Below are 27759 nucleotides of genomic sequence, written 5' to 3'. Positions count from 1 at the left end.
TTGAAATATCGAGACTGTACTGTATGTGCTGACACACGTTTGATGTAAACAAACAAAAATCGATGTTTTCGCGCTTGTTCCCTTCTTGATCTATTCACGGTTGTGGTAACCGGTAGCTTTCCTGACGTTTCACCGTTTTAATAGAAATAAATTTAATTCTCTTAGCTAGTGGATGGTTTATCGTCAAAAGAAAGGAACTTATGAATATTTGTCATGTATTGGTGAATTGTATTGTGGTAATGAATTTTGTTTAGATATTATTTAAAAGAAACAATGTTCAACTTGTTACCCAGTCCTTCACTATCACATGTTGATTGTGCCATCTTATTGCTTAACGTCGTTGTTAGACTATTTCAGAAACATGCCTACCAACTTTCGTTTATATCGCACAACTCCTTCGTAGTGTTGCGATTTTTCCCGTAATTTTTCACACTCATAATGCCTTTCCGTCAATTGTGTCATACTAAAGCTTGTGTTCAGTGTTGACCTACCATGTCGAAAGCCGTACTACTTCTGTCTCATATTAACGCCATACTATTCCTCTTCTAACTGACCTTCAACTTTTTCCCTTTCTTCTTTCCAGTATCCTGTCCATTATTTTTGTTCCTTTCGATATGAGTGTGACTCCTCAATAGTTACTACATAGTTTTCTCTCTCCCTTCAGGCACACATTTCTGCATCGATATGCATCTTAGCAATCTGTGTAAGCCTTGTAACCTAATAGGTGGAGCTAGCTCTATCGTCTTCACAATTATTTTTAACTCAGTTGCTTTTTCTATTTTGATTCTTTTGACTGCTTGTTCCCCATGTAACACTGTACACTGAAGAGCCAAAGAAACTGGTACACCTGCCTAATATCGTGTAGGAGCCCGGCGAGCACGTAGAAGTGCCGCAACACGACGTGGCATGGACTCGACTAATGTCTGAAGTAGTGCTGGAGGGAACTGACACCATGAATCCTGCAGGGCTGTCCATAAATCCATAAGTGTACGAGGGGGTGGAGATCTCTTCTGGATAGCACCTTGCAAGGCATCCTAGATATGCTCAATAACTTTTATGTCTGGGGAATTTGGTGGACAGCGGAAGTGTTTAAACTCAGAAGAGTGTTCCTGGAGCCATTCTGTAGCAGTTCTGGACGTGTGGCGTGTCATTTTGTCCTGCTGGAATTGCCCAAGTCTATCAGAATGCACAATAGACATGAATGGATGAGGAGATCATACCAGATGCTTACATACGTGACATCTGTCAGGGTCGTATCTAGACGTATCAGGGGTCCCATATCATTCCAACTGCACAAGCTCCACATCATTATAGAACCTTAGCCAGCTTTAACAGTCGTCTTCTGACAGGCAGGGTCCACGGATTCATAAGGCTGTCTCCATACCCGTACACACTCATCCGCTCGATACAATTCGAAACGTGACTCGCCGACCAGGTAGCATGTTTCCGGTCATTAACAGTCCAATGTCGCTGCTGACAGGCCCAGGCGAGGCGTAAAGCTTTGTGTCGTGCAGTCATAAAGGGTAAACGATTGGGTTTTCGGCTTCGAAAGCCGAAATCGATTATGTTCCGTTGAATGGTTCGCATGCTTACACTTGTTGATGGCCCAGCAATTAAATCTGAGGAAGGGTTCCATTTCTGCCACGTTGAACGATTCTATTGAGTCGTCGTTGGTCCTGTTCTTGCAGGATCTTTTCCGGCCGCAGCGATGTTGGAGATTTGATGCTTTACCGTATTCCTGATATTCACGGTACACTCGTGAAATGGTCGTACCCAAAAATTCCCAGTTCATCGCTACCTCGAAGATGCTGTGTCCCATCGATCGTGAACCGAGTATAACACCAAGTTCAAACTCACTTAAATCTTTATAGCCTGTCATTATAGCGGGAGTCACTGATCTAACAACTGCACCTGACACTTGTTATCTTATACAGGCGTTGCTGACGACAGCGCCATATTTGGTTCAAATGGCTCTGAGCACTATGGGACTTAACATCTGAGGTCATCAGTCCCCTAGAACTTAGAACTACTTAAACCTAACTAAGCTAATGACATCACACACACCCATGCCCGGGGCAGGATTCGAACCTGCGACCGTAGCAGTCACGCGGTTCCGGACTGAAACGCCTAGAACCGCACGGCCACCGCGGCCGGCTGCAGCGCCGTATTCTGCCTCTTTACATATCTCTGTATTTAAATATGCATGCCTATACGATTTTCTTTGGCGCTTCAATGTAATATCCTTCTCTTCTTCCAGGTGTATGTCCTACCTGCCGTACCTTTATTCCCTTTTCATTTTTCATGTTTAGTAGTGTGACGCAGTGCTCTATCCATATTTTCCTTATCTCCTATGGTTGCGTTTTAGCTCTTCACTTTCCCCTTTCACCAGCTTTGTGTAAGTGCTTTACTTTGTCGTATTTCTTCACTCCTACGTAAAGCCTCATTTTATCCCAAATATTATATTATTTCTGGTCTTGTGTGAATTCCTCCCAACTTTTCCTCTCTACTTCTGCTAACACTTACTTAATTTTTCTTTGTTTTCTTGCTATTCCATTTTCCGTCCTGTCTCTGTTCCATTCTTGCCATGATTTCTTCTTGCCTGATAATGCTTCCTTTACTTGTTCATTCCATCATGGAGTCTCTTTACCCTTACAGCCGGCAGGTGTGGCCGTGCGGTTCTAGGCGCTTCAGTCTGGAACCGCGTGACCGCTACGGTCGCAGGTTCGAATCCTGCCTCGGGCATGGATGTGTGTGATGTCCTTAGGTTAGTAAGGTTTAAGTAGTTCTAAGTTCTAGGGGACTGATGACCACAGATGGTAAGTATCATAGTGCTCAGAGCCATTTGAACCATTTGCCCTTCCAGACATTCTGCCACAGGTTTCCCTGCAGGGCATACCGCAGTCCTGTTCCACATTTCCACATTCAGTGCGTGAGATTGTAAGCTTTTCTTGTAACTTTCTGTCTTTTAATTTCCACTCTTTTATTTTCTTCTAGTTTTCAACCTATTTTTCTTCTGTTTTACCCCTTCCAATCTGTCCCAACACTACCTGATGGTCCCCATCGAAAGCTTTTTCTGGGGGCGCTGTTACATCCATTAACCGTGTACGATTTTGGTCTCCCACAAGAATGTGACTATCTTCGTGCTTCTCTCTCCAAAACCATATCTCGTTATCTTTTGGCTATTTTTCTTCTTGATCCTTTGTTGCCCATAGTCAAACCATTTCTTTTACAAAAGCCAGTTTTCCTCGTTCCTCGTTTTCCCCATACACACTCAGACCAATTATCACTTCGTTCTCTAGTCTTTCATTTTCCACTTGGGCATTTATATCACCCAGCACTATCGCTTCCACAACTCTAATTTCATTCTTTAATTTCTCTAGGAATTCCTTAATGTTCTCCTCTTTATTTCCAGTCCGTGGTGCATATACTTGGGTGAAGTCGACTCTATTACTTGTCCTCAGCTGAATCTTCGTCATCCTGTCACTTGTGTGTTCTACTGCTTCCTCATATTCGTCTGGGAGTAATTTTACTATTATGCCCACTTCAGTTTTTTCTTCTCTAGTCCATCACTCCAAAAAAGCGTGTACCCTTTCCTCATTTACTTCCTTGCTCTTCCATTCCTCTATTAGCTCTTCTAGCCTCCCAGTCAGGATCATCATATTAATGCTACCCACCTTCGGTTCCCTAACACCCGAAGCAATGTGCGTCTGCGTCGCCTGGAGGGTACACCATGACGTATTCCAAGGCTGGTTTTGTAACACAGTTCCATGTGTAGCCTATTATTACAATGAAGTGGCGCTCCTGAAGTCCCTTTAGAGCTAGTGCCAGCATAGGTTTAGGCCAATCTAACACAGAGAACAGACGCCTTTTCTAGCCGCTCCTCTGGAATGCAGACGCTACAGGTAATGAGATACGAGGACAGTTCTTCCACTTTGACGCTTTGTATCCTCTGCCACTTTCAAAACCGTCGACCTTCTTCACGTGTAACCCTGGCAAGGGCACTAATGCTATAACATCTTTAACCGCTATAGGTGCGGTATTTCATATCTGAGGCATCGGTTTTTGTTATTTCAGTCTGTCTAAACCAGTTTTGTTGTGAAACGTGTCATAATGCTGCCGAGGTACGGTTCAGTCCACTCATTATCAACAGGGGTCACGTTGATTCATGCATCTCGAAGATGACATCTGCATGATGGCGCACATCACAAGATATTCCAACATTGGTAGTTTAATGTTTCTTCTGACGTCTCTTCAGTACAACAGGCTAGCATTGTCCAAGATTCATCCTTCGTTACTGGTGGCTAACTGGAGTCGAGTCCATGGTCGGAGACTACATGTTCCTGTCGCGCCGACATCTGAAGAACTCTCTGTGGTCATTGGGCCGAGGATCTCGAAACGAGCGCCAACTAGCAACAAAATCAAGAAGTGACCGCCGAAGCTTCAACAGTTGTGCACATCCCGAAGACCTCTTATCTTCCTTGTGTTAGATAGGCAGTAATGAGTGCCACTCGTTATTTTATGCGTCAGTATTGGTTAGCGTTGGTGACTCTTGAAGGCAAATGTGCATTTGACGTGGTAGAATTGTTCTCACAAATAAATGTTCTAGTGCATCCGAGATGACTGAAGCAATGCTGCTTTGCCGTCTCAAGCAAATGCACGCTTAAAACAGAACCGTCGTCCTCTTGAACGCGAATGCAGTTGTGTTAACGACGGTACCATCTTTTTCGGTGAAGTGCAGGAAGATTTGAAGAGATCAGAGGTTGGTGGAAAGACGTCTAACATTTATACTAACTAATATAGGAATTGTTGATGCACTTGTAGAAGTGACCATTGTACGCACTGTGATTTGCAGTAGTGAATCTATCAGTACATACCAGAAGATGAGACCATACAAAGATCCCTTACGGCATCATTTTATCATCTTCTTTTATTTGTGGTATGAGGAAATTTGTATCTCACTAATGTATCGTGATAAAGTGAAGAAGTTATACAAAGTTTTAGATACCTTCAGGTGTATAAATACTGCGAAAAATGTGGGGTATTAGAGATTATCAATCGCTCCTCCAGAGTCTATCATAACAGATAAATTTTTTATCATTATTACCAATAATTGCAATCGCACATGGAAGAGGCAAAGATAATGGGCGTGTTTAATCAGTGCAAGGGCACCAGGAAAGTAGCTAAGTTCAGTGGAAGTCTTTACAAAAATGGTGACTGTGCATAGCGGTGAACGTATTCTGAAAGACGGCATTCCGTTACGAGCTAGGAAACATTTTACTCCCTTCAGTTTGTATCTCACGTACTGAGCACGAGGGTGGAATTAAAGAAATGACACTGTAGACATATTAGAATCGCCAGTCCTTCTTTTCTCAGATCAAAAATGGTTCAAATGGCTCTGAGCACTATGGGACTTAACATCTGAGGTCATCAGACCCCTAGAACTTAGAACTACTTAAACCTAACTAACCTAAGGACATCACACACATCCATGCCCGAGGCAGGATTCGAACCTGCGACCGTAGCACTCGCGCGGTTCCAGACTGCAGCGGCTAGAACCGCTCGGCCACACCGGCCGGCATTTCTCAGATCAGCTGCGGTTAGAACAGAAAGGGGGGAAGTTATTTTAGTACGGCATTGTCCCTCGCAACACACCGTGCGGTAAATTATGGAATATGATGTAAATGTACTCGTGTGTGTCATCATGCGGTGTACGTATCACACATATGCATCAGAGGCGTTCAGGTGCATTTGAATATTAGGATAACAACAGATGAACTGAAAAACAGACGCAAGGAAATACGAGGTGCATTCAAGTTCTAAGGCCTCCGATTTTTTTTCTCCGGACTGGAAAGAGATAGAAATATGCGCATTGTTTTAAAATGAGGCCATGTTCATTGTCAATACGTCCCAGAGATGGCAGCACCGTACGGCAGATGGAATTTTACCGCCAGCGGCGAGAATGAGAACTGTTTTAAATACTTAAAATGGCGACGTTTTCCTTCCTTGAACAGCGTGCAATCATTCGTTTTCTGAATTTGCGAGGTGTGAAATCAATTGAAATTCATCGACAGTTGAAGGAGACATGTGGTGATGGAGTTATGGACGTGTCGAAAGTGCGTTCGTGGGTGCGACAGTTTAATGAAGGCAGAACATCGTGTGACAACAAACTGAAACAACCTCGGGCTCGCACAAGCCGGTCTGACGACATGATCGAGAAAGTGGAGAGAATTGTTTTGGGGGATCGCCGAATGACTGTTGAACAGATCGCCTCCAGAGTTGGCATTTCTGTGCACACAATCCTGCTTGACGACCTGAAAATGCGAAAAGTGTCATCCAGGTGGGTGCCACGAATGCTGACGGACGACCACACGGCTGCCCGTGTGGCATGTTGCCAAGCAATGTTGACGCGCAATGACAGCATGAATGGGACTTTCTTTTCGTCGGTTGTGACAATGGATGAGATGTGGATGCCATTTTTCAATCCAGAAACAAAGCGCCAGTCAGCTCAATGGAAGCACACAGATTCACCGCCTCAAAAAAAATTTCGGGTAACTGCCAGTGCTGAAAAAATGATGGTGTCCATGTTCTGGGACAGCGAGGGCATAATCCTTACCCATTGCGTTCCAAAGGGCACTACGGTAACAGGTGCATCCTACGAAAATGGTTTGAAGAGCAAATTCCTTCCTGCAGTGCAACAAAAACGTCCGGGAAGGGCTGCGCGTGTGCTGTTTCACCAAGACAACGCACCCGCACATCGAGCTAACGTTACGCAACAGTTTCTTCGTGATAACAACTTTGAAGTGATTCCTCATGCTCCCTACCCACCTGACCTGGCTCCTGGTGACTTTTAGCTTTTTCCAACAATGAAAGACACTCTCCGTGGCCGCACATTCACCAGCCGTGCTGCTATTGCCTCAGCGATTTTCCAGTGGTCAAAACAGACTCCTAAAGAAGCCTTCGCCGCTGCCATGGAATCATGGCGTCAGCGTTGCGAAAAATGTGTACGTCTGCAGGGCGATTACGTCGAGAAGTAACGCCAGTTTCATCGATTTCGGGTGAGTAGTTAATTAGAAAAAAAATCGGAGGCCTTAGAACTTGAATGCACCTCGTATAATTATTATTCCTCTTCGCTTAATGTCCGATAGCTTAGGGTCATTAACTTTTTTCACAGTAACGGTCAGTGCTACTTAAGCAACTTTAACTGAGTGCCTTTTTTTCCCTCTTGTTTAGTTTCGTTTGTGTGTGTGAGGGGGAGGGGTCGTCAAAGAGAGGGAGAGGGAGAGGAGAAGGAGAGGGAGAGAGAGGGGGGGGGGGACTTGGCTGGCCGGAGGGAGTAATACTGCGGAATACCTGTCGTGACCGGGATTGATATGCGATATAAAAACCAGTCAGGTTCCTTCCTCTCCACGCGCAGGAACCTGCACGGGCAATTTGTTGCGGATTACGTCTTCCGTGAAAGACGAAAAAGAAAGATCCTCCAGGGCCTTGAAATAGCATCTCGGTCTCAACAGGCTCTTCAGTTCGCTGGCGTCACACCACAGACTGTGTGGTTTCCCGACTCCTACTGAGTAAGTACGTGGATTATTGATACTAGAGGCCTACTAATTATAAAAAAACCTCGGATTATTTAAAGCTGTGCTCGTGTTTGATATCAATACAAAACTGTCTCACGGGTAACTGCAATTCAAGCAGTCTGCTAGAGTTCAAAGCAGCTTTTTATTCAGTGCAGTAAAGTTAGGTGTCCCGAAATTTGACGTGGGAATTTTTCAAAGAACTCGTACAAAGACTTCCTGGAGACGTTCTTCCCCTGTGCAGTTTAAGAACTTAAAGGTAAAGGAGGGGTGGGGGAGGAGGGAATGTGGAGGATTGCGAAGTATGGTTATATAGATTTTCTTTCCCGACCTGTCGTATTCATGATGCATTTAAAAATGTCTATTGAGTGGTAGTGTTCTTATAATTGTCACTGGGATATTATGAAACAGATAAGGGCGAGAAATGAGCCATTCCATTCTCGTCTCTCTCTCTCTCTCTATTGGCAACTAGATAAATCAACTGTGTTGAAGACAGTGGCTTATAGGACCAGAAATTGGAAACAGTCATTTATGACAGAGGGATGTTATTTCATGATTGTCTTCGTTTTGACAGTTTTCGAATCGTAGTGTTCCATACGCTTCCAGTCGCTTTTGGGATCATGGCCTGTGACGAAAAAACCGTATTTTCAAGCAAATCACACAAATAAGAAGCTTTTGTTACAGGGGATTTAAGGAAAGGAGAAAACAATCGGTTGACAAATGCTTCACTTGACTACGATGTAAAAACCTTCATGCTTGCTGTTCCTAATATATCAAAACCAACTGAAAAATGAATGCTCTGAGCACTATGGGACTTAACTGCTAAGGTCATCAGTCCCCTAGAACGTAGAACTACTTAAACCTAACTAACCTAAGGACATCACACACATCCATGCCCGAGGCAGGATTCGAACCTGCGACCGTAGCGGTCACGCGGTTGCAGATTGTAGCGCCTAGAAGCGCTCGGCCACTCCGGCCGGCAACTGAAAAATGATATAGAGAAAATATCTATATCTGTATGGCGCGGAAAGTGGCAATCGACTCTATACAATGAAAAGTGTGAACTGTCAATTCATCTAAATACTTACGAATTACAATTACGAGTAGGTTAAATTGGAACAATCACGTAGGCATTGTTGTGGGAAGCAGTACCGAAGACTGCGTTTCATTGGGAGAAAACTTAGGAGATGCAACAGGTCTACTAAAGAGACTGCCTGCACAACGTTTGTACGTTCTTTTCTAGAATACTACCACGCACTACGCGGCAAGGCGTTTTTAACAGATAAGACCGAGGACATCAAGAAAGATCAAAAGTCAGCTCCTTTTGTACTATCGCAAATGAGAGGAGAGACTGTCACGGCTACGACGTGCAAGCGGGAGTGGCAATCATTAAACAAGAGCGTTTTTCGCTGCGTCGAGATATTTTCACGAAATTTCAATCACGAACTTTCACTCCAGATTGTGAAAGTATTTTGTTGTCACCTACCTGCATAGGGAGATATGGTCATCGGAGTTCGCACACAAAGATTTAAGTGTCCTTTCCGCGCTCTGATCGAGAGTACAACGATAGAGAAATAGTCTGAATGTGGTTCGATGAACTCTCTGGCAGGCTGCTCTGAAGTGTGAATTGCAGAGTAATCATGTTTATAGCCGTTCTGTCCAGCTACGTAGGAGCCTACCTCCTCTGATGCAGGTGGCGACGGCAGTGCAGCGTTGTGTCACAGCATCTGGAAATTCGGCATCACTGCAGTAGATAGCTGTATCGCAGAATGCTACGTCAGTAGTATTCTTGAGCTCAGCAGCAGAATGTCGCAGGCGACTGGCTCCTTGCTGCTTGACTGGGTTCGAAGTCTTCACTGTGAATCACACCAACACAACTACTCTTATTAAATTACGGTATCTTCCCGGAAGCAATTCCAGATTGTAGCAGGAAATGGTGAAAATTTTTGTGGTACCTGTGGTGCCATCTGTCATACATTGTTATGTAGCTTAACAGTGTATAGATGTTGCAACGTGGAGTTTACGTGAAAACCGGTGACAAATGAAATAATAACAAGTACAGAGGACTTGCAAGATACAACTAATTTATTACTGATCAACAGTTTAACCAAACGGGCACAGTATTTACCAAAAATGTTCTAAAAGTGTCGCTTATTCACAAGTCAGAAAAATACACTCCTGGAAATTGAAATAAGAACACCGTGAATTCATTGTCCCAGGAAGGGGAAACTTTATTGACACATTCCTGGGGTCAGATACATCACATGATCACACTGACAGAACCACAGGCACATAGACACAGGCAACAGAGCATGCACAATGTCGGCGCTAGTACAGTGTATATCCACCTTCCGCAGCAATGCAGGCTGCTATTCTCCCATGGAGACGATCGTAGAGATGCTGGATGTAGTCCTGTGGAACGGCTTGCCATGCCATTTCCACCTGGCGCCTCAGTTGGACCAGCGTTCGTGCTGGACGTGCAGACCGCGTGAGACGACGCTTCATCCAGTCCCAAACATGCTCAATAGGGGACAGATTCGGAGATCTTGCTGGCCAGGGTAGTTGACTTACACCTTCTAGAGCACGTTGGGTGGCACGGGATACATGCGGACGTGCATTGTCCTGTTGGAACAGCAAGTTCCCTTGCCGGTCTAGGAATGGTAGAACGATGGGTTCGATGACGGTTTGGATGTACCGTGCACTATTCAGTGTCCCCTCGACGATCACCAGTGGTGTACGGCCAGTGTAGGAGATCGCTCCCCACACCATGATGCCGGGTGTTGGCCCTGAGTGCCTCGGTCGTATGCAGTCCTGATTGTGGCGCTCACCTGCACGGCGCCAAACACGCATACGACCATCATTGGCACCAAGGCAGAAGCGACTCTCATCGCTGAAGACGACACGTCTCCATTCGTCCCTCCATTCACGCCTGTCGCGACACCACTGGAGGCGGGCTGCACGATGTTGGGGCGTGAGCGGAAGACGGCCTAACGGTGTACGGGACCGTAGCCCAGCTTCATGGAGACGGTTGCGAATGGTCCTTGCCGATACCCCAGGAGCAACAGTGTCCCTAATTTGCTGGGAAGTGGCGGTGCGGTCCCCTACGGCACTGCGTAGGATCCTACGGTCTTGGCGTGCATCCGTGCGTCGCTGCGGTCCGATCCCAGGTCGACGGACACGTGCACCTTCCGCCGACCACTGGCGACAACATCGATGTACTGTGGAGACCTCACGCCCCACGTGTTGAGCGATTCGGCGGTACGTCCACCCGGCCTCCCGCATGCCCACTATACGCCCTCGCTCAAAGTCCGTCAACTGCACATACGGTTCACGTCCACGCTGTCGCGGCATGCTACCAGTGTTAAAGACTGCGATGGAGCTCCGTATACCACGGCAAACTGGCTGACACTGACGGCGGCGGTGCACAAATGCTGCGCAGCTAGCGCCATTCGACGGCCAACACCGCGGTTCCTGGTGTGTCCGCTGTGCCGTGCGTGTGATCATTGCTTGTACAGCCCTCTCGCAGTGTCCGGAGCAAGTATGGTGGGTCTGACACACCGGTGTCAATGTGTTCTTTTTTCCATTTCCAGGAGTGTACATTCCACAATACCTTTCTAATTGAATTAGGCGCAAACAAGAACTTCTTATAACTTCTATACTAACTGTAAGCACTGCAACAATAAAAGGTAAAATCAGTTTCATTTAACAAAGGGCACTTGAATAATAAAGGTGAAATAAGTTTCTTTTAAATAGGTCACCTGGGCAAGCGCAATAAGACAATTCACATATTTTTCAATTTTCCGCTACCCATCAAGTATTCTCTTTAACATGTACATAAGTTCAACTTCCGGTGCACGTAAGATATAATTAAGAACACTAGTCTCTTTCCTTTATGGTTTTGAAGGTAAATACAGGGTGTTACAAAAAGGTACGGCCAGACTTTCAGGACACATTCCTCACACACAAATAAAGAAAAGATGTTATGTGGACATGTGTCCGGAAACGCTTAATTTCCATGTTAGAGCTCATTGTAGTTTCGTCAGTATGAACTGTACTTTCCTCGATTCACCGGCATGATTTCATACGGGATACTCTACCTGTGCTGCTAGAACATGTGCCTTTACAAGTACGACACAACATGTGGTTCATGCATGATGGAGCTCCTGCACATTTCAGTCGAAGTGTTCGTACGCTTCTCAACAACAGATTCGGTGACCGATGGATTGGTGGAGGCGGACCAATTCCATGGCCTCCACGCTCTCCTGACCTCAACCCTCTTGACTTTCATTTATGGGGGCATTTGAAAGCTCTTGTCTACGCAACCCCGGTACCAAATGTAGAGACTCTTCGTGCTCGTACTGTGGACGGCTGTGAACAACACGCCATTCTCCAGGGCTGCATCAGCGCATCAGGGATTCCATGCGACGGAGGGTGGATGCATGTATCCTCGCTAACGGAGGACATTTTGAACATTTCCTGTAACAAAGTGTTTGATGTCACGCTGGTACGTTCTGTTGCTGTGTTTTTCCATTCCATGATTAATGTGATTTGAAGAGAAGTAATAAAATGAGCTCTAACGTGGAAAGTAAGCGTTTCCGGACACATGTCCACATAACATATTTTCTTTCTTTGTATGTGAGGAATGTTTCTTGAAAGTTTGGCCTTACCTTTTTGTAACACCCTGTATATCAGCTGTATAGCAAACGGAACAGATGCCTTGGCGTCCCAATGCAGAAGAAACTTAATGCAAGATCCCCACTCACTGCAACCCGAAGAACTCAGTGGCCGCCGTATCGGTTGCCATTTTCCCCGCGGCCAAAAGAACCTCCCGTTCCCCCTGGTACTGGCCGGCCAAGGCGTCGCCAAAAGAAACAATGTTAACAGCCCCAGAATATAGGAAGATAAAATTCTGCAAAGATAGATCACATCAAGACAAAAGAAAATTAAAAATGGTTAAAAGAATTAACTGTAGACCTCAAATTTCAGAATATGTAAAATTGCCCCAGCACAAACAGACTAGTTTTACAGAAGGGCAACGATAAGACAAAGCATAATATTATAACACCAGTACGTCGCAGTTCCAATACAATAATGGCACTCATAAGAAAAGGTAGAAGCTAGTGATAACAAGGGGAGGCCCGAGTGCAAAATTAGAAAGCTTGAATGTCTACTTCTTCAATAGACAGCTGCGTGGTACATAGTTCAACACCACTAGCCAAAATGAATAACACATTGCTCAGCGTCCTGTGTAGAAGACCATGGCCCAGTCACGCCTCAAGAACTTGCAATACAGGCCCGCTTCCGCGCTCCGGGCCACATACACCGGTCAAATCCAGCTAACTCCACGCAAACACAAGTTCAATCTCTGAGCAGTGACGTGTACCAGACATTCCGAAGCCAAAACCCAGTGTGCCCGGCAGCCCACCAGCACCACCACCGGCCAACGAGGCAAAGATAAGCAACGCCAGAGGGAAACAATCGATCCGGGTGAATCGAACGGAGAAGGCGACTGGCGCCAGCGCATCCCCACGTATCAGATGTGCATGTACATGCGTGACACAAATAATGGGGATTGTTTCGCGCTCTGCGCTCGCTTTTTGTGATGCGGATATTAAGCGCCTTGACTTGCATTTGAGAAGGAACATGGTTCAAATCTCCAAGTTTTCATCTCACAAATCTGAAGCGTCTTTCGTCTTCTGATCACAAACAATGGGAAAATTTTTGCAGATGTTATGTTTCTCTAACTGCCAATATTTTGTTTGTCTTCTCATTAGAAACAGTTATTAAGAATTTGCAGAAAAAAAATTTTCTGGACTAGCGCAAACTCTCACTGCTTAGTTCAGGTTAGACAGGAACATAATTTTAACGTCACTGTCTGAACTCAGTAACAATAACCATATGGTTTGTGCATGATGCGACTCACGTACCTGTTTTATAGGGGGGGGGGGGAGTTCAACACATTATGCACAGCTGCAGTCTGTTGCCTCCATGTCAACAACTGATTTTTGATTTTTGTAAGTGATACTGTCCTGAAAATACTTAGCGTGTTGGATTGCCATTCTCTGGATATTTACTTGTCTCTCGTTTTATAATATGATATAAGTACATTAATTTTGAACCTACTATGCATCTTCTTAAAATTGCGGTCCTTTGTCCTTCCAGGTTCTCGACAAAATGGCTGATGGAGATTTCAGTGATGCTCTGCAGACAGTGTCTCGAGCGAATGACCTCTTCACATCTGACATGTACAGGGTAAGACTCCACGCAGTGTCTCACGTTCTTCACTACACCGAACGGCTGCCTCATCCGCTGTGTTGTTATTGTTAGTATGCTAGGAGACATACAGACTGTGCCTGTAGCTAAGATCGAAAAATGACGTATTCTGGTTGTGCGAGGAAGCGTAAAAGAGGAAGTGGGAACTGAAATGAGATTGTAGAGAAGAGTCTTGACAAGCACGTAACTCCACCACCAATATAACAAATGTTTAGGGAATTTGACACGGTGACGTGTGTGCAACAGCAATAACGGATATCACAACAGATCTCTGAGAGAACTCAACTCACTCAGCAAATATCAGAAGAAACAGGGTGGTGAAATGAATCTTTGCGTGGGGCGGGGTTTGAGGTGGGAGGGGGTGAGGGGGAAAGTACTTGCGTCTTCACGTGAATGTGCGAGCTAACATCCCAAAGATGTTCGGGCTCACATGCGATTCCTCTTCGTCGAAATGTCTTGGCTCAGACTTGTCTAGGGATTGAACCACACGTGCCGCATTACACGCCTTAAATTAGACACTTGTGACACTTTGGTTAAATTGTCTGGCTGATGGCAAGTTTGCCAAATTCAAAGTTAATATAACGTGTAATAACAGTAATAATAATATCGGGAAATTAACGACCCATAAAAATGTAGGCCACACAGTTGCGATTCTGTTAGAATAATGTCTAATTAGAAAGAAAACTTAGAGGAAAAGTGGTCGTAAACTTTACAACAAATATTCTATTACCTAATGATTCAATAAGGTGTCATGCTGTCATCGTTCAATGTCAATAGACGGCTGTGAGTTTCCCCATCTCGTGGTGAATCTGCGCCCTTTGTGGCATGTGATCCTGGACGACAGAGTTCGTTTCACAATTCCTGTAGGCTGACTCTTTTGGCCATACAGTTAAATGTCAGTGCAACGCTCGTTAACTCACAAAGGGACAGAAATAGCTTGGTATTTAGCTACTGGGTCGTGCATTCAGTTAAGTGTAGACGTATATTAGACCTGTGATAGAATACGCAGAGGGCTTGCACAAACCGGTAGCAGAACGACTTTACTCGACCGAAAGACGACTTTTACACAGCATCTGCAGATTGCCAAGGCTCACGCCCAGCGACGACGAATATGACATCACAGGCGTGGAGCCGCTACAGAACAGACTGACTAAACTCAGAGCAAACTACGGGAGACACATATTAACAAAACGCCCAGACATGGAAGACATTCTGACAACAAGACCACGAGTGAACAGGCGACCAAAATTCAAATACACCCAACCAGCGCGTACAGTAGGACACAACACCAGCCAAGAATACCAAGACCTCGCCCCCATCATGGAACCACTAACCCAAGACATCCCACTTCCCCCACACCTGACCCAAGGACAAAGAAACTAACCCCATAAAATAAAAACAAACACACACACATGAACCATAGAACTAAGTTAGACATTAAAAGCAGCATAGACATAAAGTTATGTAATTGTTCAGAACTGCCACGAAAGTCATCCCCATAAGGTGATTGAAGGACTTGATGTAAACATGAGAGCACCCAATCAAATCAAATCAATTGTATCAAACTATCCTCGCCTCCCACTTACAGCAGGCAGTATAAAGAAAAGTGGCACTGTTAATGTTAATGTTAACGCTAATGTTTAAGCATATCTGTCCATATCTATCTATACACATATACGCACATGTAGTTAATAAATAAATAAATCACTTAAGTAGTAACATAAAATAACACCACCACAACTCACACACATAAAATGAAGCAACACCACATTAAGCACAAACGTCAGTCGCCTCAAAGCATTTTACGCAGTGTATATTACTGAACTGTATTTTTATCGTTTTCTACAATTTTATTGTATTCTAATGCGTTCAAGCAGGATTTATGGAGTAATCATGATGAAAAACATTGTATAATCTACAAAACTTATACCGTATTTCAATATGACTTAGAATCTTTAAATTTTCAATTTCTAATTTATTTTATTTTACTTTTCGTATACTTTATTTTATTTTATATTTTTGTATACTGTCTCATACTCTACACTGTAAGTATGATCAAATGCACTTTTGCAAGAAATACTGAAATAATAAATAAATAAATGCACTTGTACAGCAAAAGGCTGAAAAGGGTAATGCAAGCCCTCAAGCAGCCCGCCCATCCCCTTCAGGGATAGGAATGAAAAGTGCATATATACAGGGTGAGTCACCTAACGTTACCGCTGGATATATTTCGTAAACCACATCAAATACTGACGAATCGATTCCACACACCGAACGTGAGGAGAGGGGCTAGTGTAATTGGTTAATACAAACCATAAAAAAATGCATGGAAGTATGTTTTTTAACACAAACCTACGTTTTTTTAAATGGAACCCCGTTAGTTTTGTTAGCACATCTGAACATATAAACAAATACGTAATCAGTGGCGTTTGTTGCATTGTAAAATGTTAATTACATCCGGAGATATTGTAACCTAAAGTTGACGCTTGAGTACCACTCCTCCGCTGTTCGATCGTGTGTATCGGAGAGCACCGAATTACGTAGAGATCTAAAGGGAACGGTGATGGACCTTAGGTACAGAAGAGACTGGAAAAGCACATTACGTCCACATGCTAACACCTTTTTATTGGTCTTTTTCACTGACGCACATGTACATTACCATGAGGGTGAGGTAAACGTACACACGTGGTTTCCGTTTTCAATTACGAAGTGGAATAGAGTGTGTCCCACTGGAAACGCGTGGACGTATGTGGTATCAGCATGATGGTGCACCTGCACATTCCGCAATTAACACTAGGCTGACCCTTGACAGGATGTTCGACGGGCGTTTCATAGGACGTGGAGGACGCATAAATTGGCCAGCCCGTTCTCCTGATCTTACACCTCTGGACTTCTTTCTGTGGGGTACGTTAAAGGAGAATGTGTACCGAGATATGCCTACAACCCCAGAGGATATGAAACAACGTATTGTGGCAGCCTGCGGCGACATTACGCCAGATGTACTGCGGCGTGTACGACATTCATTACGCCAGAGATTGCAATTGTGTGCAGCAAATGATGGCCACTACATTGAACATCTATTGGCCTGACATGTCGGGACACACTCTATTCCACTCCGTAATTGAAAACGGAAACCACGTGTGTACGTGTACCTCACCCCTCATGGTAATGTACATGTGCGTCAGTGAAAAAGACCAATAAAAAGGTGTTAGCATGTGGACGTAATGTGCAGTTCCAGTCTCTTCTGTACCTAAGGTCCATCACCGTTCCCTTTAGATCCCTACGTAATTCGGTGCTCTCCGATACACACGATCGAACAGCGGAGGAGTAGTACTCAAGCGTCAACTTTAGGTTACAATATCTCCGGATGTAATTAACATTTTACAATGCAACAAACGGCACTGATTACGTATTTGTTTATATGTTCAGATGTGCTAAAAAAACTAACGGGGTTCCATTTAAATAAACGTAGGTTTGTGTTAAAAAACATACTTCCGTGCATTTTTTTATGGTTTGTATTAACCAATTACACTAGCCCCTCTCCTCACGGTCGGTCTGTGGAATCGATTCGTTAGTATTTGATGTGGTTTACGAAATATATCCAGCGATAATGTTAGGTGACTCACTCTGTATAATAGTACGGAAAGCTGTATATGGAAATTCCTTTTTAAAATCGATAGAAGTAATTTCACATATGTTTATCAAGCCCTGCAGGCGCGCGGCCGATCCACGTGGTCTTGGGCGGCTGTGGTGCTCGAGATAAACAAGAATAAAGTTCACATAATTTGGGGGGAAGTTGCTAAATGGGTCAAATGGCTGTAAGCACTATGGGACTTAACATCTGAGGTCATCAGTCCCGTAGACTTAGAGCTACTTAAACCTAACTAACCTAATGACATCCATGCCCGAGGCAGGATTCGAACCTGCGAACGTAGCAGCCACGTGGTTCCGGACTGAAGCGCTTAGAACCGCTCGGCCACAGCGGCCGGCAAAATTTGCTAAATATCACCTCATACTACCTGGCCTGATGACGCAGCCACTTAAGTGGCGGTTATGACCATACGGATCTCAGTGGGGCGTGTATTCTTGCACATAGGCTGTGGAGATGCAGAGTGCGCAGGCACGTTGCTGTTCCTTCACTGAACAGTACAACGCGCCTTGCATTGTGATGTAGCTAGCCGCTGTGTTTTCTTGGGCGCATGTTACCCCGCACTAACCAGTATTAGACCGGCGTGTACAGCGAGCCGCGGCGAACGAGGGCGACTCACGCGGCTTCGTCAGTCGGATGCTGTGCTCTGCGCCCCGCCAGTCTCCATGTCATTGTAGTAACAACCACTTTCGGGTTTCCACTTCAGTCTGTTCCTTGATCTGTTATTTCGCTGTCTTTCCAGGGGATTCCCTACTTACACTGAGGTGACAGAAGCCGTGGTATAGCGATATGCGTATACAGGGTGGTCCATTGATAGTGGCCGGGCCAAACATCTCACGAAGTAAGCATCAAACGAAAAAAACTACAAAGAATGAAACTCGTCTAGCTTGAAGGGGGAAACCAGATGGCGCTATGGTTGGCTCGCTAGATGGCGCTGCCATTGGTCAAACGGATATCAACTGCGTTTTTTTAAAAATAGGAACCCCCATTTCTTATTACGTATTCGTGTAGTACGTAAAGAAATATGAATATTTTAGTTGGACCACTTTTTTTGCTTTGTGACAGATGGCGCTGTAATAGCCACAAACGTATAAGTACGTGGTATCACGTAACATTCCGCCAGTGCGGCCGGTATTTGCTTCGTGATACATTACCCGTGTTAAAATGGACCGTTGATATCGTTTTGATATATGGCTATGGTGATCAAAATGCCCAACGGGCGTGTGCTATCTATGCTGCTCGGTATCCTGGACGACATCATCCAAGTGTCCCGACGGTTCGCCGGATGGTTACGTTATTTAAGGAAACGGGAAGTGTTCAGCCACGTGTGAAACGTCAACCACGACCTGCAACAAATGATGATGCCCAAGTATGTGTTTTAGCTGCTGTCGCGGCTAATCCGCACGTCAGTAGCAGACAAACTGCGCGAGAATCGGGAATCTCCAAAACGTCGCTGTTGAGAATGCTACATCAACATCGATTGCACACGTACCGTTTTTCTATGCACCAGGAATTGCATGGCGACGACTTTGAACGTCGTGTACAGTTCTGCCACTGGGCACAAGAGAAATTACGGGACGATGGCAGATTTTTTGCACGCGTTCTATTTAGCGACGAAGCGCCATTCACCAACAGCGGTAACATAAACCGGCATAATATGCACTAATGAGCAACGGAAAATCCACGATGGCTGCGAAAAGTGGAACATCAGCGAACTTGGCGTGTTAATGTATGGTGCGGCATTATGGGAGCAAGGATAACTGGCCCCATTTTATCGATGGCAATCGAAATGGTGCAATGTATGCTGATTTCCTATGTAATGTTCTACCGATGTTACTACAAGATGTTTCACTGCATGACAGAATGGCAATGTACTTCCAACATGATCGATGTCCGGCACGTAGCTCGCGTGCGGTTGAAGCAGTATTGAATAGCATATTTCATGACAGATGGATTGGTCGTCGAAGCACCATACCATGGCCCGCACATTCACCGGATCTGACGTCCCCGGATTTCTTTCTGTGGGGAAAGTTGAAGGATATTTGCTATCGTGATCCACCGACAACGCCTGACAACATGCGTCAGCGCATTGTGAATGCATGTGCGAACATTACGGAAGGCGAACTACTGGCTGTTGAGGGGAATGTCGTTACACGTATTGCCAAATGCATTGAGGTTGACGGACATCATTTTGAGCATTTCTTGCATTAATGTGGTATTTACAGGTAATCACGCTGCAACAGCATGCGTTCTCAGAAATGATAAGTTCACAAAGGTACTTGTATCACACTGGAACAACCGAAATAAAGTGTTAAAACGTACCTATGTTCTGTATTTTAATTTAAAAAACCTACCTGTTACCACATGTTCGTCTAAAATTGTGAACCATATGTTTGTAACTATTACAGCGCCATCTATCACAAAGCCAAAAAAGTGGTCCAAGTAAAAGATTCATACACTCCTGGAAATTGAAATAAGAACACCGTGAATTCATTGTCCCAGGAAGGGGAAACTTTATTGACACGTTCCTGGGGTCAGATACATCACATTATCACACTGACAGAACCACACGCACATAGACACAGGCAACAGAGCATGCACAATGTCGGCGCTAGTACAGTGTATATCCACCTTTCGCAGCAATGCAGGCTGCTATTCTCCCATGGAGACGATCGTAGAGATGCTGGATGTAGTCCTGTGGAACGGCTTGCCATGCCATTTCCACCTGGCGCCTCAGTTGGACCAGCGTTCGTGCTGGACGTGCAGACCGCGTGAGACGACGCTTCATCCAGTCCCAAACATGCTCAATGGGGGACAGATCCGGAGATCTTGCTGGCCAGGGTAGTTGACTTACACCTTCTAGAGCACGTTGGGTGGCACGGGATACATGCGGACGTGCATTGTCCTGTTGGAACAGCAAGTTCCCTTGCCGGTCTAGGAATGGTAGAACGATGGATTCGATGACGGTTTGGATGTACCGTGCACTATTCAGTGGCCCCTCGACGATCACGATTGGTGTACGGCCAGTGTAGGAGATCGCTCCCCACACCATGATGCCGGGTGTTGGCCCTGAGTGCCTCGGTCGTATGCAGTCCTGATTGTGGCGCTCACCTGCACGGCGCCAAACACGCATACGACCATCATTGGCACCAAGGCAGAAGCGACTCTCATCGCTGAAGACGACACGTCTCCATTCGTCCCTCCATTCACGCCTGTCGCGACACCACTGGAGGCGGGCTGCACGATGTTGGGGCGTGAGCGGAAGACGGTCTAACGGTGTGCGGGACCGTAGCCCAGCTTCATGGAGACGGTTGCGAATGGTCCTCGCCGATACCCCAGGAGCAACAGTGCCCCTAATTTGCTGGGAAGTGGCGGTGCGGTCCCCTACGGCACTGCGTAGGATCCTACGGTCTTGGCGTGCATCCGTGCGTCGCTGCGGTCCGGTCCCAGGTCGACGGGCACGTGCACCTTCCGCCGACCACTGGTGACAACATCGATGTACTGTGGAGACCTCACGCCCCACGTGTTGAGCAATTCGGCGGTACGTCCACCCGGCCTCCCGCATGCCCACTATACGCCCTCGCTCAAAGTCCGTCAACTGCACATACGGTTCACGTCCACGCTGTCGCGGCATGCTACCAGTGTTAAAGACTGCGATGGAGCTCCGTATGCTACGGCAAACTGGCTGACACTGACGGCGGCGGTGCACAAATGCTGCGCAGCTAGCGCCATTCGACGGCCAACACCGCGGTTGCTGGTGTGTCCGCTGTGCCGTGCGTGTGATCATTGCTTGTACAGCCCTCTCGCAGTGTCCGGAGCAAGTATGGTGGGTCTGACACACCGGTGTCAATGTGTTCTTTTTTCCATTTCCAGGAGTGTATTTCTTTACGTGCTTCACGAATATGTAATAAAAAATCGGGGTTCCTATTTAAAAAAAAAAGCGCAGTTGATATTCGTTTGACCTATGGCAGCGCCATCTAGCGGGCCAACCATAGCGCCATCTGGTTTCCCCATTCAAGCTAGACAAGTTTCGTTCTTTGTAGCTTTTTCGTTTGACGCTTATTTCGTGAGATTTTTGGCCCGGTCACGATCAATGGACCACCCTGTATACAAGAACAGCCGTTGTATAGGCTACACAAGGTATGAAAGGGCACTGCATTGCCGGAGCTGTCATTGTACTCAAGTGATCCATGTGAAAACGTGTCCTACCTGATGATGGTCACACGTTGACAATTAACAGACTTCTAACGCCGAATGGTAAGAGGAGCTAGACGCATGGGACATTCAATTCCGGAAATCGTTAGGAAATTCAATATTACGAGATATACAGTTTCAAGAGTGTGCCTAGAATAGCAGATTTCAGGCATTACCTCTCACTACTACTTAAAAGATGGAAGATATCTTCCAAACTGAAACTAAATAATGCTAATGCAATATTTGAAGTACGTTTACTTCAAGATGGGAACATCCGGTTACTATATCAGAAAAGACTTTAAGAATACATACGTTTAAATATAAAGGCGGATAATATCAACCTGGAACGGAATAATATAAAGCAAGCATTAATTAAACCAGCAACCGAAGTAATTGGCACAAGAAAGAAAAACCTTTTAAAACGGGGGCTGCGATACTGGGATGATGAAACACATAGTCTAGCTGATAATAAGAAACATGCCTACTTAAGAGGTGTAAGCTCGCATTTTGAAGTGTAAATTCAGGCAATTTGTAGTGCAGTTTTCATTTCTTCTGATCAGCCAGCTACATAGCTCTCTGAGGCGTCAGAGGCCCTTTATAACACGTTAGGAGGGTAGCAAGTTGCTTATCTGGGAGTCTGCATGCTTTTATAGTTTACTTTATCCATCGGTCTTGCTAGCATGGGTAGGATGTGTGTATGTTGTGTTTGGACACAGGAGGAGCTGGCCGCAGTTTGTTGGTTGGTTGGTTGAGCTGGGGGAGGGACCAAACAGCAAGGTCGCCAGTTCCATCGGATTAGGGAAGGTTGGGGATGGAAATCGGCTGTGCGTTTTCAAAGGAACCATCCTGGCATTTGCCTGATGGAATTTTGGGGAAATCATGAAAATCGGGGTGGCTAGACACGTGTTTGAACCTGTGCCCTTCAGTGTGCTAACCACTGCGCCACCTCGCTCGGTCCGCACTTCGGGAGCAACTGAATGCCCTTTTAGCGCCAATCGGTCAGTTTCATTCTACTGCCTTGGGGTTGTAGCGGTGGTGGAGAGTCTAGCGCGTCGCAACGGAGACATCTCAGGTATCGCTTGTTTTGCTCAAAGGCTCTGCTGCCGAGGCACCTCCTAGTCACTAGTGGATCCGCCCTCAAAGTGACGGGTGGCAATACGCTTGCGTAGCTCGAGGCGTAGGGTCATTGTGGACACTGGTCTCCTAGCCACGCCCAGTCACCCTGTACGAGGGGCAAGTGGCCGCTCCTTCAGCAGGCACACGGGGGGAGGGGGGAGGGGGGGAGGGAGGAGGGAGGGATTTACTAGTTATCGCGAGCTCCAACGTTAGGTGCACAATGGAGCCCCTTAAGCAGATAGCTGTTAAAGAGACGAGCATATAGAACAGGCTCACAGATATGTGAGTGGCTTGAGGAGTGTTTTAAGTAACGGAACCCAATATGTTGGGCTCGACGGCCAATGTTCATCAGAAACAAGGGTACCGTCAGCACTGCTCCACGGAACGTGATAGGAACGCTTTTATTCTCTATGTACATGCATGATTTCGCTGACCAGGTGGACATCAACTTTCTGTTGTTTACTGATGGTGCTGGGATGTGCGGTGAGGCGTCGAAGTTGAATGACTGTAGAATGGCATCGGAAAACAAGGAAAAGACTGAGCACGAGAAGCAGGTGACGCGCTGTATAGAGATTTAGTAGGCAGAAGAAGACGATACTAATACGTACGCCCACAGGGTAGTTGTTTCAAATTCTGGGTCACACTTAAGCTGCTTTTCTGGTGCGTTCTTTTAAATCAACATCTTTGCTGTATAAGAAATATTTCTGTCTGCTGAAGATAGCTGGTCAACAATTTATGTTTTTGTTTCTAGGAGTTGGCCGGTGGGCAAGGTAACTTGTTCTTCTCACCTTGGAGCATACAAGTAATTCTGGCGCTTGCGTTTCTCGGATCTGGCGGAAGGACAGCCCAGCAGATGGCGAGAGGTCTGCGTCTACCTGAAGACAAAAATGCCACTGAAGAAGGTTTCAGTGAAATACTGAAGCAGCTGAAGGTGAAAATGATTATATTATAAACTTCGTACCTTTGTAAGGTTTCTTTTGATACCAGTGGGATCCTGAATTTATTTGACATTTTAAACATTAGAAAGCATTTCTTCCTATATCCAGTCGCAGTGACAACTGTCAACAAAATTTCAGAGGCCTTATTTTGATGTTGTGAGTGTTGGTCCTATAAGTGCTCTCTTGCACTTATTCGTCAACTTTCATTAAATTTTGAAACTTTTATAGAAATCTGATACTATTTTCACTGTTTACACGATTCCAGACACTACACTAAACACCATTCCAGTTGATAGATATCCCTCTGCAACTAACAAGTTTTGCTTCTTCACACTAATTCTTCCATATCGTGTTTCTTTTCATTCTCCTCTTTCAGCAAGCAACTTAACAGTTTTTCAACTCTTTTAACGCATCATATCCACAGAATCAATTCTTTCTGAAACTTTTCTCTGTTTTCATTATTTTTATATTTCTTTCTTGTGGTTTTGTATATCTTCTTTTGATTTAATTTATAAGCAATCTTGGTTCAAATGACTCTGAGCACTATGGGACTCAACTGCTGTGGTCATAAGTCCCCTAGAACTTAGAACTACTTAAACCTAACTAACCTAAGGACATCACACACATCCATGTCCGAGGCAGGATTCGAACCTGCGACCGTAGCGGTCGTGCAGTTCCAGACTGTAGCGCCTTTAACCGCTCGGCCACTCCGGCCGGCTTATAAGCAATCTGTACTCATGTTTAGTGTCTGAAGTCCTTACACTCTTCTGTAAAATAGAACTAAGACATTTGTGGCACCTTTTTTTTTGCTTGTGTTGAAATTATGCCGGACGTCTTCCTCCTCACTTAAATTATAATCGTAAGGAACTACCTTCAGTGCTTTTGTGTAAGCACTTGCCGCTGAAAATTTCAAATTCGCTATATTATTTCAAGAATAGTATCGATTTTACTTTATTCTTATGAATTTAATATTTTTGATTGTCACTACTGGGCTGTGATACTTCAGGGTCGAGCATCCAAGTTGTAAACACCATCTACGCATGCTGCAGCTGAGTTTTTATTTTCTTGATTGTTCAAGTAATTTTAAAGTTTCCTTCATTCTTATTTGTATCCTCAATCGCATGTTCATCAACAATTCTGCTTTCCAGTTGTGCACTCTACTGTAACTATAAGTTTATCTCTTGGATAACGTACTTTATTAATTTTATGAACGTTTACGTACAGTATATTCCGTGTCTTATAAGAGTTGGATGTAACCTGTGAGGAGGCTCAAACTAGAGACAAGAAATCCAACATCAATCTAATATCATACCCTTTGTGTAGAGAATGTTACCGGACAGCGTTGCACATATATACATTTGTTTATATCCAAATGCAGTTTCGCCAGGGGCAAAAAACGAAATGGCTTTAATTACCAGAACGAGCCCTACCACCAAAACTATGCGTCATTTTTTACAGCTGGATTGGCACAAGTGCTGAGGAAACAAACACTGGTTGTATACTTGGTATGTGGCCCATTGCACTGTACCACTAAGTAACCATAGCCACCCCGGATGTACTGGACTTACAATCTTATCCACAGCAGCTACAGTGGTAGTCTATAAGCGACAAAGGTGTGGCAGAAAGTACAGCGAAAAGTTTCAAAAGTTTGTAGTCATCATATCCCGGTTTACCTTAAGGAGAAATGCAAGCTGTAAATCAACGAGGACCTACTACGCTCTTGGAGAGTTCATTGTCTTTGTTTTCGTTGTTGTTGTGGTATTAAGTCCGAAAACTGGTTTAATGCAGCTCTACACGCCACTTTATCCTGCGAAGATCTCTGCATCTCCGAATAATTAGTGCAATCCACTTCTGTTTGAACCTGTTTATTGTACTCGTCTTTTGGCCTCCTTCTGCAATTTTTACTCCCTACATTTGCCTCCAGAACCAAACTGACAATACTTTGAATGTCTCATCCCGCATCCTATCAACCAGTCTCTCAGTTTACTCAAGTTATTCCACAAATTTCTTTTCTCCCCAGTTTTATCCAGTACCTCCTCATTAATTACGCGATCTACCCATCTAACCTCCAGCATTCTTCTGTAGCGCAGTATTTTTGTCTGATCTGTTTATCATCCACGTCGCACTTCCGTACAAGGCTGCACTCCAGACAAATGTCTACAGAACACACTTTCCACCACATGAATTTGTTGTGGGTTGGCAGGAGAGCCAACACCGGGTACTAGAGGAAGCCGAAAGGCACGCGTTTTAGCTCAAGCAGGCTGGCGTGAGGTCTGGAACAGGACAAGGAAATTAGAATTTAGAAAAGCGGACGTAGCTGGTGGAATACTTAACTTTAATCCATAAATGGTGAACGTCGCTCTTGACGGTACATTATTCGTAATCTCAATAGTAACTGGTAATGGCGCCTTGCTAGGTCGTAGCAAATGACGTAGCTGAAGGCCATGCTAACTATCGTCTCGGCAAATGAGAGCGTATTTTGTCAGTGAACCATCGCTAGCAAAGTCGGTCGTACAACTGGGGCGAGTGCTAGGAAGTCTCTCTAGACCTGCCGTGTGGCGGCGCTCGGTCTGCAATCACTGATAGTGGCGACACGCGGGTCCGACGTATACTAACGGACCGCGGCCGATTTAAAGGCTACCACCTAGCAAGTGTGGTGTCTGGCGGTGACACCACAAAATTTACATCGGATGTTTATGAATTTGTCTTCTTCAGAAACGCTTTTCGTTTCTGGAGCAGGAAGCATATCCTAATCCCGAAGAAGGGATTAAGCACAAAGAATTTTAATTTCCAGAATTAATACTAAAAAAAAAGAGGGAAGGAAAAAGAAAACAAGTGAAAAAGTAAAGAAAAAAGCAAAATAAAATAATTCAGGCGCTCATGTCGGTCCGACATGCAATTTCAATCTGTTAGGAAGTTTCAGTGTTCAAGAAAATGTCGAACGAAATTATAAATTACCTCTTTTGTGTATGGCTTACACTTTCTTATGTTCCTCCATTAAATCTGAGCCTTTTATCTGCTTTCTTCGCTGCTAGATGTGTGTGGTCGTTCCGCCTGAATTACCCGGACAGAAAATGCTAGGCCGGCCGCGGTGGTCTAGCGGTTCTAGGCGCGCAGTCCGGAACCGCGCGACTGCTACGGTCGCAGGTTCGAATCCTGCCTCGGGCATGGGTGTGTGTGATGTCCTTAGGTTAGTTAGGTTTAAGTAGTTCTAAGTTCTAGGGGACTGATGACCACAGATGTAAGTCCCAAAGTGCTCAGAGCCATTTGAACCATTTAGAAAATGCTAGATACTCAACGGCTGTGACTGAGTCCAGCGGCTGATCATCGACAGCGTAATAAACCGACGTCGGATCTTTTCGTCTCTTTACTCACATTGCTTCACGTTTATTTATGTGAATACTCGCCCGGATAGCGGAGAATGCTGGAGCGCACGCTTCAGGGGCGTGCGGAGACGACCCGGCGCCTCATCGAAGGCGCCACGCGCTTTATGTGACTTTTAGGCGGATTATCACTTCCAGACAGTTAAATACCGGGGTGGTACACATGTCTCACCTTAGATACACACTTTGCAAACACTCCAATCCTGCCTCGGGCATGGATGTGTGCGATGTCCTTGGGTTAGTTAGGTTTAAGTAGTTCTAAGTTCTAGGCGACTGATGACCTCAGAAGTTAAGCCGCATAGTGCTCAGAGCCATTTGAACCATTTTGCACTAATTGGGATGGCGCAATAGTAGACAGCCCACTTGAATTACGCAAGAGCGGGGTTCAAATCCTCTCCGCTCGCTCAGATTTGGGTTTTCACAAGTCTCAAATCGATTTATGAGAGTGCCAGGATGGTTCCTCTAACACTCCCTATTTCTTCCTCTCCTTGTCTAATCCGATCTCGTCGTCCAGTGGACATTCAACAATATCCATTCTTACTCCCAGTTTTCGCGTCAGTCGGTAGTAATCTGGAAATATCTCTGAATTAAAGAACACCTTTCTAATAATGTAATCTTCATGCACTCTACTGCCA

The 27759-nt window shown here is 45.1% G+C and overlaps 1 protein-coding gene across 2 annotated transcripts in view; it reads left to right on the top strand.

The window, feature by feature from the left end:
- Positions 1–7426: 7426 nt before the first annotated feature.
- The window catches only part of LOC126162939 (serpin B6-like), a 65046-nt gene continuing 44713 nt past the window's right edge, over positions 7427–27759 (top strand). Inside the window, exons 1-3 of one of the 2 annotated variants that reach the window (XM_049919770.1) lie at positions 7427–7568; positions 13734–13823; positions 23555–23734. In XM_049919770.1, coding sequence (XP_049775727.1) covers positions 13746–13823; positions 23555–23734 — 258 coding nt within the window. In that variant the 5' untranslated portion in view covers positions 7427–7568; positions 13734–13745. The remainder of the gene's footprint in view (positions 7569–13733; positions 13824–23554; positions 23735–27759) is intronic. The other variant, XM_049919768.1, reaches the window with a different exon arrangement.

Source organism: Schistocerca cancellata, chromosome 2, assembly GCF_023864275.1.
Source record: "Schistocerca cancellata isolate TAMUIC-IGC-003103 chromosome 2, iqSchCanc2.1, whole genome shotgun sequence".
Lineage (NCBI taxonomy): Eukaryota > Metazoa > Arthropoda > Insecta > Orthoptera > Acrididae > Schistocerca > Schistocerca cancellata.
This window is presented reverse-complemented; position numbering and strand designations above follow the sequence as displayed.